Below are 14,239 nucleotides of genomic sequence, written 5' to 3' on the forward strand. Positions count from 1 at the left end.
AAATACATTACATTTAGAACGTAAGTTGTAATTACTATAGCAGAACATATGAAAAACTGATCACACAGCCATTATTGGAGTTAACTAGATGTAAGGCAAAGCAAATGCTGGAATGTCAACCTTCCCAAAACCTCAACTAAATAGTAAGGAATAAGACATGTTCGTTTTAAGTGTAATAGAAGATTAAAATGTTCATAAATAAAGAGATTCTATTTCTTTAGAAATATTCTAAATGTCTTCTTTAAAAAATACTAGGAAAAAGAAACCTGACGATGCAGCTACAATATAGATGCATTATAATTTTACAACAAAATCACCTTGGAGTAAATCTAACTGCAGTGAAGAGCATAAATCTGGGAGAAAACATGCCACTTGTAATGGAGGACCACCTGCATGAAACGTGGCAGTACATCTACATCACAAAGCAACAAAACAAACAAAAAAATTACGCTGGTACCACTGGTATTACAATTACTGTGATATCTATAGGTTCTTTCTTACCATATACTTGTTTGTGAAAAGTTTCACTTTTGAAACAACTCCTCAAAAACAAACACCTTACATTCATAAAGTAAAAAAGACATTAAAAAATAAAAAATGCTGACCTTTTTTCTAGGCTGCTTGAGTTTCCTTCGTTTTGGCTCCAGTCCTTTTGTTCCCTTCATATTTTCATCTTCAGAACTACTACAGATTTTCCGAGCCGCCTGCCTGGTTTGTCTCTTTGGAGGCTGGAGATTAATTCCAGCATCTGCTGTCCAGTCAGAATATTCACTTGATGAATCACTGTAGATAATAAAAAGTTGTAAGAAAGAAAACAGCACTTCGGTTTTCACATAATGGAGTGAAAGGTCCAACATTCAACCTACTCTTCCGGTTAGGTTTTAGGATTGTCAGGATTAGCACAAAATTTCATTCTCATATGAATTTAAAGAAAACCTAAATGTCCTCTAATCTGTGTATTTCAGAAATTATATATTTTTTAAACTCATTGGTAAAACTACAGTTATGGCTGATAATTAGTATAAAAATTAGTTTCTCACTGATTCACAGACTGCCTTCGTAAGAACTGACTGCACAAAATGCAGGAAAAACTTAGAAAGCCAGAGTACTCTTCTAAAAATACAGCTCTGACTTCTTTAATATCCAAATAACACACATAGTGTATTTATATCAGCTCATGGCTCTTCCAGCCTTAAAAGCATAACATTAAGAATAAGAAAAGAGACTGTAGAAATTGCACACAAATACATACTGACAAACAGAAAAATTAGGAAATGCTGAAGTATGGCCAGAAGATACGTCTGCACTTCTACCAGTATTCCTATTGCATATGGCAAACTGGCATTGATTTTTTCAAGCAGTTCTTAATTAAAGGCAAGATTTTCTTACAAATGGTCTTTCAAAACTGTTCTTGACTTTGAAATAAAAAAACACACACACACACACACACACAAAAAAAATGCTTCATGAAGAACTGGAAATAATGTCAGTCTTCAAAACTAAGAAATTGTCACACTGGTTTTCTGTTAAATGCTGTTATAAAAACTTCCACAATTACCGAGTCATTCAAATATGTGAAAGTATTTGTCTTCACAGACACCACAAATTTTCTTGGTTAACATTTTAAACCACCTAAGTGTACTAAACACTTTGCTTCAATCTGTCACAAGGTGTACTGACTTGTAGTCATACTATCACATTGTCAATGGTCTTACTTAAATTATATAATAAAGTAATGTCAACAATTAAAACCAGTAAAGCTACCTGGAACTGCTTTCACTTTGCCAGGCTGCCACAGGGTCATCCATAGATGCATCGCTTGTGCCAACAGTCTCATCTTCCTGTATTAAAAACAAAAGCTTTCATTTTGGGTCAAGTTTAACTTGTATCATTTTTGCTTGCAAGCAAGTTATTTGAGCTGTCTCACCTGAGGAAAGCTTTGTATTTAAGGACTGGTTTAGCTTTAAGTAAGTTCAAAATATCTTTCTGTATCTTAATTAATATTATACTATATCCTTATATAATTCCTACAGAAAGAGATGTGAATTTTAATGGTATTAGAACCATGGAATGAGTAGTCATTTAAGCATTTGATTAATAAATTCCAGTTTCAAGTGACCAGCTTCATAGCTGTTCTGTATGTTCAATGCATTTACAAAGTGACAACGTTCAGTCTCTTTTCACTTTGCATGTTTCCTTAATGAGAACAAGTTATATCTAATCGGTATAGTTTATATTTTTCGATATTATATTTCCTTCCCTTGCCAGTATCAATGATTAATATCAATACTCATTCTCTTCCAACAGCAGTCTACAAATGTAGATGAAACTGAAGTACCGAATATGACCTAGAATACGTGTGCTGTATGAAATCCCAAAATAGCCAGTGGTTTAACACAACCTAGTTAAATTTACCTGAAAGTGTTTCAGATTTCCACAAATAGCTAACCTATTCTAAGCTAGTTTTGAATACTGTACTGGCATTCAGGTAACTGATCCTTCACTCTCCAAGATCAACATACTACAGTAACCCACAGATCTAAAAGAAGACTCAATGATCCGAGTGTTTCTTCCTATGCGGAGAAACTTGGAGCCTTAATGGTAACAGTGCTCTCAGCACATCTGTTGTCAAACCATGCTATTTGTGAGCAGGGGACCTATTGAAAATTGCTGCTTGATGTTTCAGACCTCTGAGGAGCTGTCTGTTTCTTCCCGTGCACACGCATTTTGACTTGCTCCTTGCTGATTGTGTTCTATGGTCGAGCGTGTCTGGTAGGCATGCTGGCGTTTGCGCTGGTTTCTTCTCAAAGACCTTCCACTTCCTGGCTGGTAATCATTCTTTTATTGCGGCACAGGAGGGACAAAAAGAAACAGATTAGAAATTTAATAATTGATGACACAGTTAAAGTGAGTGCCTCATTGAAGTGACTACATGTTGTACCCCACTTACAAATGACAAGTAGGAAATCTAGAATTAGAATTGAAAAGATCTTTTACACACTTGTGGTTCATTTCAGTGCACATGCAGGTGTGGGTTTTCGGTTCAGTATCAATTCTACGTTTTAAAGTAGCAGTCTTTAGAAAGGAAGTTATGGAGAAATAGAATTTTTTCTAAAAAACACCTGCAGTGTCTGGATAACATAAAAGCTAGTCACTTAAATCAGCATGGCACCCCTAATATTTCTCATAGTTTCCAAAAGTCAAACTGAACACCCACTGTGGCTCTGCTCTTTTCCTTTCCCAGCATCTTCTCACTACCGAAGCCTGAAGGAGAGAGATTTACCACAGCTACTTGCATATTAAAGACAGACAAATTACAGCTACAGAAGGAAGACAGAGAGCCAGAGAAACAATTAGTACTATTGATCTGCTAAATCACTTAATAAAGTCAGTTTGGGTTTTTTTTCTTTTTCTTTTTTTTGCTCAGTGCTCAGAACTGCTTCACACCTTGGCTCTCTCTTCTGCTGAATTAACTCACCCGCTGTAAGGTATGGGATGGTTTTCTCTTCTTTTCAACAGTGTATAAATTAATTTCAATTTCGCCTTTGGCAGCTCGACATTCTTCCTGGACCCTAATTACATATAGGAAACATCCATTATATTCAATAAATCATTCTATAACTTGACAGTCTCATTAATATACACATTAAAATACTTCTGGTTCCTTTGCTATAAGAAACACGTCTTCCTAGCAGCATCCACACACAGTTCACTCCTGGAATCATAAGTTAAGGAAGCAAACTTGTTATTTTAGCATGCATAATTATTTTCAAGTAAATGGAAATGTATTAAAATTATTTTCAGTTTTTTTTAAATAAATAAAGTTTCAGGAAAAACTGGTATTTGAATTACTAAAGAAAGATTCAATTGTGAAGAGAAGGAATTAGTATCCACAACTGTCCAGCAGAGGCTACCACTCTAACCCTGACATCCACCTTTCAAAACAAACAAATGAACCAACCAACCCCCAAAAGCCAACACATTTCTAAAAAAATCATTTTTTAAAAATCAAAACAGGTGTATGGAAGAATCATTAAACATTATACAATTTAATCTTTTGTTCCTGTCCCAATTATGTCTTACTTGCTGATGCCTGGGGGAAGCTCATTCACCACCACTCTCCTGCTCCACGCCATGAGATCTCTCTCCGTTGCCATTTGGCTTCGGGGAGCATTGTGATGCATTTGCCGGACCCCTTCAATCTGACCACTTCTCCGCAGACCAACATTTGGTGGAGATGTAACATCCAAACCTGGACTTCGAAGAGCTAAGGAAGAAAAGGATTTTTTTTTTCACTTCTATAAACCATCAATAAAATCTAGAATTTAAAGTTGAGTAACTGTGCAGAGATATTTTTTTTTTGGCAATAAAACCCACTTTTCTATATTAAGTGGCTTTGCCTTTTGCTCCAGATAAACATTTCTGTGCATCGGCCTTGGACTACTGCAGATGTGTATGCTACTGTAACGTCACTGTGGCCGACGTATCTGAGGCAAGCAAAGAATATGATCTACAAGAAAAGTTTTAAAGGCAGTTGAGTGACCTTCAAATCAAAGTCTTGTCAACTGTTTAAAGGCTCTGAAATGAATCTTAAATTCTATAGTACAAGAAAAGATGAGGTTGACATGTAAAATAATAGACTGCTGCAAGGTTTAAGGTTTCTGATATACCTCGATGTGTTCTGTATTTGTAATGCTTATCTACTGTGCCACCAGCACCGCTCCTGCTCTAGCCTATTCATCAGGTGGCACAACACAGTGCTACATACTCAGGAGAGAGTAAGACAAAAAAAAGCTGATAATATCGGAATCACTGCCATCATTTATCTCATCATGTGGGAACGCATCAACACAATTTGTACATGCTTAAATATGGTTAACCACATGAATAATATTGCATTCATGGTTTTGCAAACCTATTAAAAAGCATTTGGCTATTTTAATGTCAGGTACTTTATACAGACTCTAATTAAATGGGCAGTTCATGTAGCAAAGTTACTGGCCAATGCAAGTTCTATAAGGTAACTGATTTCTATGCCACTCATATCTGGAAATTCCCTTTCACACAACTACAGGGACATAGAAATAAAATTGAGAACTGGGATTGCACAACACTTCAACCTATCATAAGAAGGAGAAAAGACTTCTTGTGAGTTGAAGTTGGCTTCTAAGACACCTTCTTGACAATATAAATTTAGATCAAAGCAAAACTGTATTTTCAGCATTTTTCACTAATATTTTTCCTATTCCTTCTTGAATTTAAAGAAAAGTAACTCCAAATCTAGCAATCCTAATGAGCTTTGCCAGGAAATGTTTCAAACGTATAATCAGTCATTTAACCTAGAACTAATTTATTAGCTGATGTAAATTTTTTAAAAGCTCAGGATGACTTGCAGCACAAGTCTACAGCATCTGCTCTTCTACATCAACTGCACTCAGTCAGCTGTTCACATCTGATTGAGTTTGTTTTAAATTTTTAATCAGTTTGTGTATTAAAAATAAAATCACAGTAGCAGAACACTTGCCAGGAGAATAATCTCAAGCTTTCTAAGGAAACACTAAGACAGAGTAGACATGTTTATTTTATAAACACTGATGCTCAGCCTTAGCATTTATGCTGCGACAGGAAGCCATTAGCCTGTCACAACATTGTATTCCATTGACATTCTCTAATTATATGCTGACATGATGCAGTTACAAAGTATCATCTCTGCAGTGACTGACATCAAGACAATACAGCAAACTTTATTTTTTAGAAAAGGCTTATAACAGGAACAATGATGTGTAACAGTTCTAGGTAATCAGATACAGCCCAGTTATAGCATTGCCTGCCCTCAGCAGCACCTTAAACCTTTAATTTCTCTGCTAGCATCAACAGAACATCCAGCTGCACCACAAAGGTTAACAATGTGTATAACAAGAAAGAAAAGCATCCTCAAAGACCCAGTCTCAGAGTTTACATTAACACCGTTTGATTAGTACCTTACTGAAAGAAATGTCAGAGGCAATGAAGGGACACTTACCTCCGTTAACAGAGTGGGATCTATTGAGTGGAGGGTTTGGAAGAGTTTCTCCTTCATTAATTAGTCTCAGATCTTGTTCCCGCTGTAGCTCTCTGATCATTCCATCAAGGATACTCTCATCCTGGTCATTAGTTTGCTGCCCAATGACTTGTTCAACTACTTCACCATCACCTTGACAAGAACAAAGCCACAGCTGCTTATAAAATGATTAATTTCTGTTTTACTAAACACACAGAAACAATCAAATTTAGAATTGTGCACAACTGTTTATCTACTCTGCAAAACATCTGATCGCCAGGCTGGCCTTCTGCTCTCATGCTATAAATGGAGGCAAAGTTTAAAAAAGAAGTTACAATAAAAACCTAAAATTACAAACCACACGTGAAATATAAACACAAGCCCTTAGAAACAGCAGAAAGAAATTAAGCTTCAATAGGTAATAATGGAAGACCTCTTCTGGAAACCAGCATTTTGCAAATGTTTCTATCTACAAGAAAAACCCAGCCTGTTTTAAAAAACAAAAGCTGTTTTTTCAATGTCTTTCTTGCCTTCCTGCTTTCTTAATCACACACACAGTTACACCGAGGTTAACAGGACAATTCTTCAAGCATGCTGCCATATGTGTGGTAGGAGCCCACACATTTTGGAATACCGCTGTCTCCATGTCTTGCCTCCAGTCAAGCTGATTCCATGCAATTCCTTTAAGCCATAAAGCCACCCTACCTCCTCCTCTATCTCTATACTGAATTTAAAGCACCAGTTTCAGAAGACAACCGAAACAAACAAATATTACAGTACCATCCTACTGAGCTGGTACTCAATACTGTGCAATACATGTATTACGCGTGAGTTTTAGGCAGCATACCATTAGCTACATATCCCAGCTGAGGAATAAGTTGTTCATCCTTGCAATTTTCCCTCCCTGGTACCAGCCGCTGGAATCTCGTGGGATGAGGATTTCCATCAACATCCACCAAGAATGGAGGAGGCATAAGATGTGGAGCCTGTTGAGTCTGTTCATCCAACACATAGTTATTTGCATCACGGATCAGTGGTCGGTAGTCTGTATGGAAGAACATCTGATCTGGAATCTGCAAGAAAAGCAATTTAATAAATAAATCAAAGGCCATTTGCAGCTGTCTTGCTGCTCTGGAATGGCTCCCACACCCATAAACCACAACTCCTACACTTAGGATCAACAGAAGAAATGTTATGACAGAGAACAGATTCCTACAACAAATGTGTTTTATTACCAAGGCCTGATGCAAAAATTCAATAGTAAAATATGCCAACAGAGGTGAATAGATAGAAGTTAATGTTTTGTTCCCTTGTCTAGAGATTCTCCTGTGTAAGTCTTTTTGATTTAGGCAAACAGCAATTGCTTCTTGATCTAATTACTGTTTTGTCTGGAGCAGTGCAACGGAATAAACTCTAACACCAATACTTCTAAGACAAAATCAGGTCAAGACACAGAAGAGTTTAACATTTATTCAACGCACCTTTTCATAATATTTATTGCATCCAAAACCAAATAGTAGCAGATGTCCATGAGAGTCTGTGCAGGCAAAATGCTGTCCATCTGGTGAGAACTTGCAATCAAAAACAGCTCCATGGCCTTGGCCCTCAATCTGTATAGAATCACAGAGCATTCCTTTCACAATCACGCGTTCCCTATAAGAGCATTCTTACAAAAATTTTACCTGTGATCCAACAAGTATTTAATCCTAATTCTGTGCCATTTCTCATCTCCCTCAAAACCAATTTACACTTACATTTTTTTCTACTTAATTATCAAAGCTAAACTGAACAATGCAGTAAAACCTTGCATTTTCTCTGTCCTGAAATTTCAGTACAACTTCTAATGTATGTTCTAAAACAATCACCTAGAAGTCTACACTTTATGTTAATGGAAGATATAGGGCAAGCTTGCACCAAATTTCTCAGACATGTATCGGCTCCGTACAAGCAGGTCTCACAGCCCCAAGTGCCAGGAGGCTAGCTCAGGTCCTGAAGCAGTACAGCTGCATTTGCTCAGCACTGGAACCAAACCGACAAGCCTGGCACCAGGCATATTAAACCAAACGCAGCACAAAGCCCATTGCACTGCTTCCGAGACCACAGCCTTGTGCTGCAACACACAGGCTTAGGGGCTTTCATTGCTCTACCTTGGGAGTTACTGTATGGTATAACCATGCACATAAATAATATTCAGATGTAACAGATCCCATGAAAGATTTGCTGCCACACTTACAATATGCAAACCCATACTTTGGTATTGGTTACTGAAGGGTACAGAGCTTCCTTTTTAATATGTAGGAGTTTTCCACCCAATCCCATTGTAACATTGGTCACAATAGGTATATAATGAAATCTGCTTTTGCCTCAAGATTAGTTTTACACAAATGTGACAAAAAAAACCAACGCCCAAACAACACACCCTTCCCTGGTCATTCTTACCATGTTAAAGTAATTGCGAATTTTTGTTCCTTTGTCTATATCCCAAACAAAAATATTTCCATCGTGACCCGCTGAAAGTACAATCCTTTGGTCAAACGGATGGGCCTCCAGAACAAAAACTTCATCATCGTGACCCTGCAATGAAAGCAGGGTGAAAAAGAAAGCAGTATTTCTCCATGTAATAGCTCCAAACACATTAGTATTTAGTGTGAGGACATCTCAGTTCAGGTAGCCATTCACGACAGCTCAATTTACTGGATCTTAGACTAGAACTGTACTTAGTCAACAGTTCTGTCAGAGGCTTGGCATTATCACTGCCCACTTTGTGAGACTGCAGCTCAGCACAGCTGAGATGGAGAGGAAGGAGAAATCAGCAAGCAAGGACAGTTGCAACTCTCCAATCTGGGCACAAATGGTGGCTTTCCAAGGGCTCTCTTGTCAGCCAGCAATCACCAGGGTCTAGCAGCATTCTGGTCATCAGCTCCTTTCCCCATGATACATACTCCTCCCAATAAGTGTAAGACAGGTGGCATACTTCAAGACAAAGCACTCCTTGTCAAGGAGAATGATCACAGAATCACAGAATATCTTAAGTAGGAAGGGACCCATCAGGATCATCAAGTCCAGCTCCCTGCTCCTCACAGGACTAACTAAACCTAAATCAGATGAAGAGTGTTGTCCAGGTGTTCCTTGAATTCTGACAGGCTTGGTGCTGTGACCACTTCCTTGAGGAGCCTGTACCAGTGACCAACCACCCTCTCAGTGAAGAACCTTTTCCTAATGTCCAGTCTGAACTTCCCCTGACACAGCTTTATTCTGTTTCCCCATGTCCTATTGCTGGTGATGATGCAGTTTAGCCTCAAATCAATTTCAGAGCTGAACTATAACCATTTGGGTGGGATTAGCCACAGATTTACTCACAGATAAGCTATGAAGAAGCTGCCCTGTGGATGAGTTCCACACTTTGAGAAGGAAATTGTTGACTGCAGTGATGACAGTAGCATCGTATCTATCCCAAGCCACCATAGTAACCTTCAGTTTAGTCACCTTGTCTTCCCCAGATGCTACATTGTTTCTAAGGAAATCATTAATTTAAGAAGAAACAGATCAGTAACTACATACAGAAAGATTTAACAGTGCTAATTCAGTAAGAAATTAGGGAAAGCACAGCTGCCATCACTGTGACTACCAGCTAATGAAGGATGGCTTCTGCAGTGGTAAAAACGATACAGAAAATATTCAGTACCACTAAGATTTATAGTTTTATTTCCTTAAAGAGGACAAGTTTCTCTTCTCCTTAAGCAATCGTCCTTACCTACTCCAATTCTTTATTTCAAGCTACTCAGTTCTATTAAGTTTTTTCCTACAAGGCATTTTTCAGTCATCAATATGAGTAAACTCTACAATGAGCAAGAACCTGCTAAATGAATCCAAATCACACTCTGACAGCTAACTTACTAAAAATGTAACCATATGAAATATGAAGAACTCTGCGAAGCAGAATGCCTAATTGATTTCTCCATTTCTGCTTTTTGTTGTTGTGCATATTCAATTACAAGGCCACTTAGAAAAGTCACTTGAAGATCTCAGAAAGAAAAACTCAAAACCCTAACTGAACCTGAGAATCAAATCACTGTGTCTCACCTCTTACTCAAAAACTTAAGGAAAAATTCAATGTTGAGAAACATACTGGATACATATATTAGCATATCAACATATGGTCAATGAGGTTCTACTAAACCCACTTTCTGTGAGAGGAACTCTGACATTCTTATTTTGGATGTAAAATACAAAATATTCTGCAACCATTAGAGTAGGGAACTGCCAATGTATTAATATTTGGGGAGGGGAGCAAATTAACTGTGTAACTTAATAGATAGAGCCATGGCATTTTGAATACAAAAAGAAACATGCACTGAAGTTAAAATGGAAGTAAATAAATTTGTTTTCAATATGATGGAAGATTTTGGCTTGCATGTAAATGTGGCTATGAAGTATGCTCTATTTCGGTTTGTTTTACCCTGTCATTTTAGTAGCCATATCCAGGACCACACTCTTCCAATCTTGCTGCTGATAGTGCCATATTCTTGCTGTTCCATCTCTGCTTCCACTGACAAATCTTAAGCTATGGGAAAAAAAAGAAAAAAAGAGAATCATTAAATTCTGAATAAAGGTAAGTCACTGCTGCTCTTTTGGTCTAATACCCACAAGCTCATCTTAGGACCTTATTTTCTCACTATTCAGTAGCTTTGCTCTGGCATTTTCCATCCTCAGGAACAGTGGGGGAAAGCTAAATCCTGCAGCAAGAATCTTTAGGAGCTTGGCAGAGTACTGCCATTCACTTTGGGAAAGGTCGCTACAAGCACTTACTTTTACGTTATTCTGCAACAAACATGCACACACGCACATGTACACAAGTGTATATATATACTTGGAAGTGTATACTTTTATATATATATATATATATATATATATATATATATATGTTTGTCTTACTCTATGTATGCCCACACACAGGCGTGTTTAACAACTCATAAAATATCCATGAACTACTGCCACAGGAAACAGGCAGCTACAAAACGCTGGCAAGCCAAGAGCACACCCATTCACACCAGCACAGAAGCCAGAATGTATTTAATCTTTTTTCAACACTTATTCTTTATATTTGTGCATCCCTGATCTAGAAAATATAATTAAAAGACAGTGAGGTTACAATTTTCATATCAGATATTGTATGGTACAGAAGAGTTTATATCCCACAACATTAATTACATTTGGCTACAGCTAGCAGATGGCCTTGGAATGACTTCAATGTCGTAATTCATACAAGCTGCACATTCCCTTTTTAATGACATCAGCAAATCCCTTGAGCAGTTCATAGTGGCAGCAAAGAAAAAGAAACTGCATGCCAGGAGTCTAGCATAAATTATAATACATTAACTTATGGAGAGGGTAAAGACAGAACAGGGAAGTACCCAAACTGAACACAAGTATGTAGCCCTGCCTGTGAAGTTGAACACAAGTATTTCCATTTTTGAACTTCTCTGTGTTTAAAAAAAATCAAGCATCCAGCAAATGCATTTAACTGCATCATAATGCTTTGGCTATCAACATCACAGAAATCGTTTTTGTTGAGAAATCCGAAAAAAGCTCCTCAAGTAATACATTTTCACAGGATGGCCAACACCTTCACAAGTATATTCCATTTATATACAAAATTACATGTAAAAGGCAAGCCTATTTGATTTTATTTTATTAAGTGATTGTTTCACCTTTTCAGTTCCCCTGATCTGAAGTTTTTCATCATGAAAAAGTGTTTAAAAATGCTTGTGACAAGCTTATTTTCTTTTTATTTGACTTCTTTATACTACAATAAAAAGCTATCACTTTTCCATTAAAAGCATCACTACAGCGTATAATTTTCAGCCACTATGTGACCTAATACCCCCACTGAGACCTGTGCTCTCACATTGCTTGGAAGGAATTGTTAGTACAATTATACCAGTACATTCCCACATAATTTTACAAGACAAAGATCTCCAAGTACAGGTGCAGTTCCACTGGCAAAACTACAGTTTTCCTTGGAAGGCTCCTACCTGAACACATCCCTTAAACCTCCTGCCAAGCAAAATAAGGAATATGAGCAAAAGCTGGCATAAAACCATTTACATTAAGGTGTTGATCACTAAACAAAGCTTGTCACACCACCCTCCAATACAGCTGTGCTGCAGAAGTTTGACACAAAATCGTGCCTATAGGCACCTTCATACATTTCATCATGAGCATCCTGGCTTTAATTCTTAGGTAAGAGACAGCATCCTGACTTCACAGTTTTAAAAACTGAAAGCTCTGCAGGTGGAATGCTTGACTTTGTAAATTTTAAGACCACAGGGTTACCACTATAATCTAAACTAATTAACTGGAAGTTCATATATGAGCCTAGTAATTCACATATTTGCCAGGTATGTTGTCAGAGATAAGTACATTATTATGAATTATAAAGCTGACCAATTAAATGATCATGAAGACACAAATGTCTTAAGACCGTGTCTCTCTAACTGGTTCTGGACAGGTGGCAGCAAGTGTTTGGAGTAGGTGGTGTGTGTTTAGAGTAACTGTCCCACACACTTAGTTCCAGAAACCGATCAAAGTAAGTACTATAGCCCATCGTTAGTCACATAAACAAACACAGACTCATACAGTCTTCACTCCAGGAAATGTTAAGATTAGCCTATTTAATATGACACTTGGTGATGTTAAGCTATCCAGACATACCGGCGACTCAGTGAAGACTAAAGATGGTGGGTTGCAAGGAGACACCACACAAACATGGTAGGGCACTGCTGAAGTATTACATAAAACATCCAAATCCTTGCAAAATGCCAAACAATTGTAATGAGGAGAACATGTCTAAAGGAAAGTTTTAATCTCAAATGCAGACAAATTAAGCAGAGGAATTTTATCTACTAAGTAAACTGGATCCAAATTTGGGATGTGAGGATCAACTTTACCTTTGCATCCCACTGAAGAGCTGTTCTTTGCTTATTCCACCTTGGAAATAAACCAGCTTTTTAGTAGTTGATTTTTTGGGGCAATTTCAGAGTTACAAAAATACAAGATGAGGGATGAGGGCTTTGTTATTCAAAATATCATGTTTATCACTCTAGAACCTCACAGAAGTTGAGCTCTTAAAAATTTTGAGTGTGTTTATGAAAACAAACACTCTTCCTATATTTTTCAGAATTCCGAGCACCAGAAGAGACAACTTGCTTATTCAATGTGCCCAGAGAGGGACTGGCAGAAGAAATCATTCACCAAGGAATTAAATGAGACAGACAGTTAAGGGTGGATGGCCTTGTGTTTCAGCATCATACCAGCAATATCATATATTTGGAAAATGTTTTCAAATTATGCTCATCATTGGCTGCTTTCTGTTCCCCAGCTGGTATAAATGATACCAACAACATACGCAAGAGAAGTATATTTTAACAAAAAACCCCAAACATATACATAATCTATCAACAACACTATCAGATTCAAGGTGATTCTCATACAGATCATAAATAAGAGCACAGTGGAGTAATGGGAAAAAAAACCCAAACAACAAACCCAAAGATAAAAGGTAGTTCTGCAGTCCCTTGTTCTCATTATGCATCATACTTGTCATTTAGATGCCATTATTTCCTTGATTTCCTTCCATTTCAGTTCTGAAAACACCAAGTCTTGTTTCCCCTTTCACGTTTATCTTCTTTTCATGAACAACTGCACCAAGTTTGTGCATCCTCTCAGTCAGTGCAGACAGCACTGCTTGGATGCCAATCTAAGAGCATTCTTTGAAACTTCTTTGGAAGTCATTCCCACACTACTTAGTACCAAGAGCAGAGAGCAAAAGCAGTTGATACAGTAGTATAGTGGCCTCTTCATTTGCGACCCAGTACAGAAAAACGGGAAATATATCTCCTTTGAATGAAACAGCTACCAAAAGCGCTACTGTCATTGGTGACTTGGCCTCTCCTTTGCCTCTAACTTGGCCGCGAGCACTGGTGAACAGACATGTGGTACAGTCACCATGCTATCCCTGTGCTCCCTGCAGCCCCAGAAAAAAGGATGACCAGAAGCCACTAACTCAAACAAGAGCCAAACAAATAAGTAAATAGGTGTATGGGCTTATTTTTCATCTTGCTTTAACAGGACTGAAATGATAAAGGCAACAAGCTTTTTTCCGCCCCCATATTTAACATTATATTCTAGTTTAAAAAA

General features: G+C 37.6%; 1 protein-coding gene across 2 annotated transcripts in view; it reads right to left on the reverse strand.

The window, feature by feature from the left end:
* Positions 1–14,239, reverse strand: part of BRWD3 (bromodomain and WD repeat domain containing 3) — a 62,583-nt gene that overhangs the window by 20,735 nt on the left and 27,609 nt on the right. For both annotated transcript variants that reach the window (XM_080366337.1, XM_080366338.1), the window contains 11 exons: positions 10,500–10,604; positions 9,401–9,554; positions 8,480–8,614; positions 7,522–7,650; positions 6,888–7,113; positions 6,023–6,193; positions 4,084–4,267; positions 3,479–3,572; positions 2,689–2,838; positions 1,765–1,841; positions 606–783 (listed from right to left, as the gene is read on the reverse strand). In XM_080366337.1, the coding sequence (XP_080222463.1) occupies positions 606–783; positions 1,765–1,841; positions 2,689–2,838; positions 3,479–3,572; positions 4,084–4,267; positions 6,023–6,193; positions 6,888–7,113; positions 7,522–7,650; positions 8,480–8,614; positions 9,401–9,554; positions 10,500–10,604 (1,603 nt within the window). The remainder of the gene's footprint in view (positions 1–605; positions 784–1,764; positions 1,842–2,688; positions 2,839–3,478; positions 3,573–4,083; positions 4,268–6,022; positions 6,194–6,887; positions 7,114–7,521; positions 7,651–8,479; positions 8,615–9,400; positions 9,555–10,499; positions 10,605–14,239) is intronic.

This window comes from Falco punctatus (assembly GCF_963210335.1).
Source record: "Falco punctatus genome assembly, chromosome: 15".
NCBI classification, from domain to species: Eukaryota; Metazoa; Chordata; class Aves; order Falconiformes; family Falconidae; genus Falco; species Falco punctatus.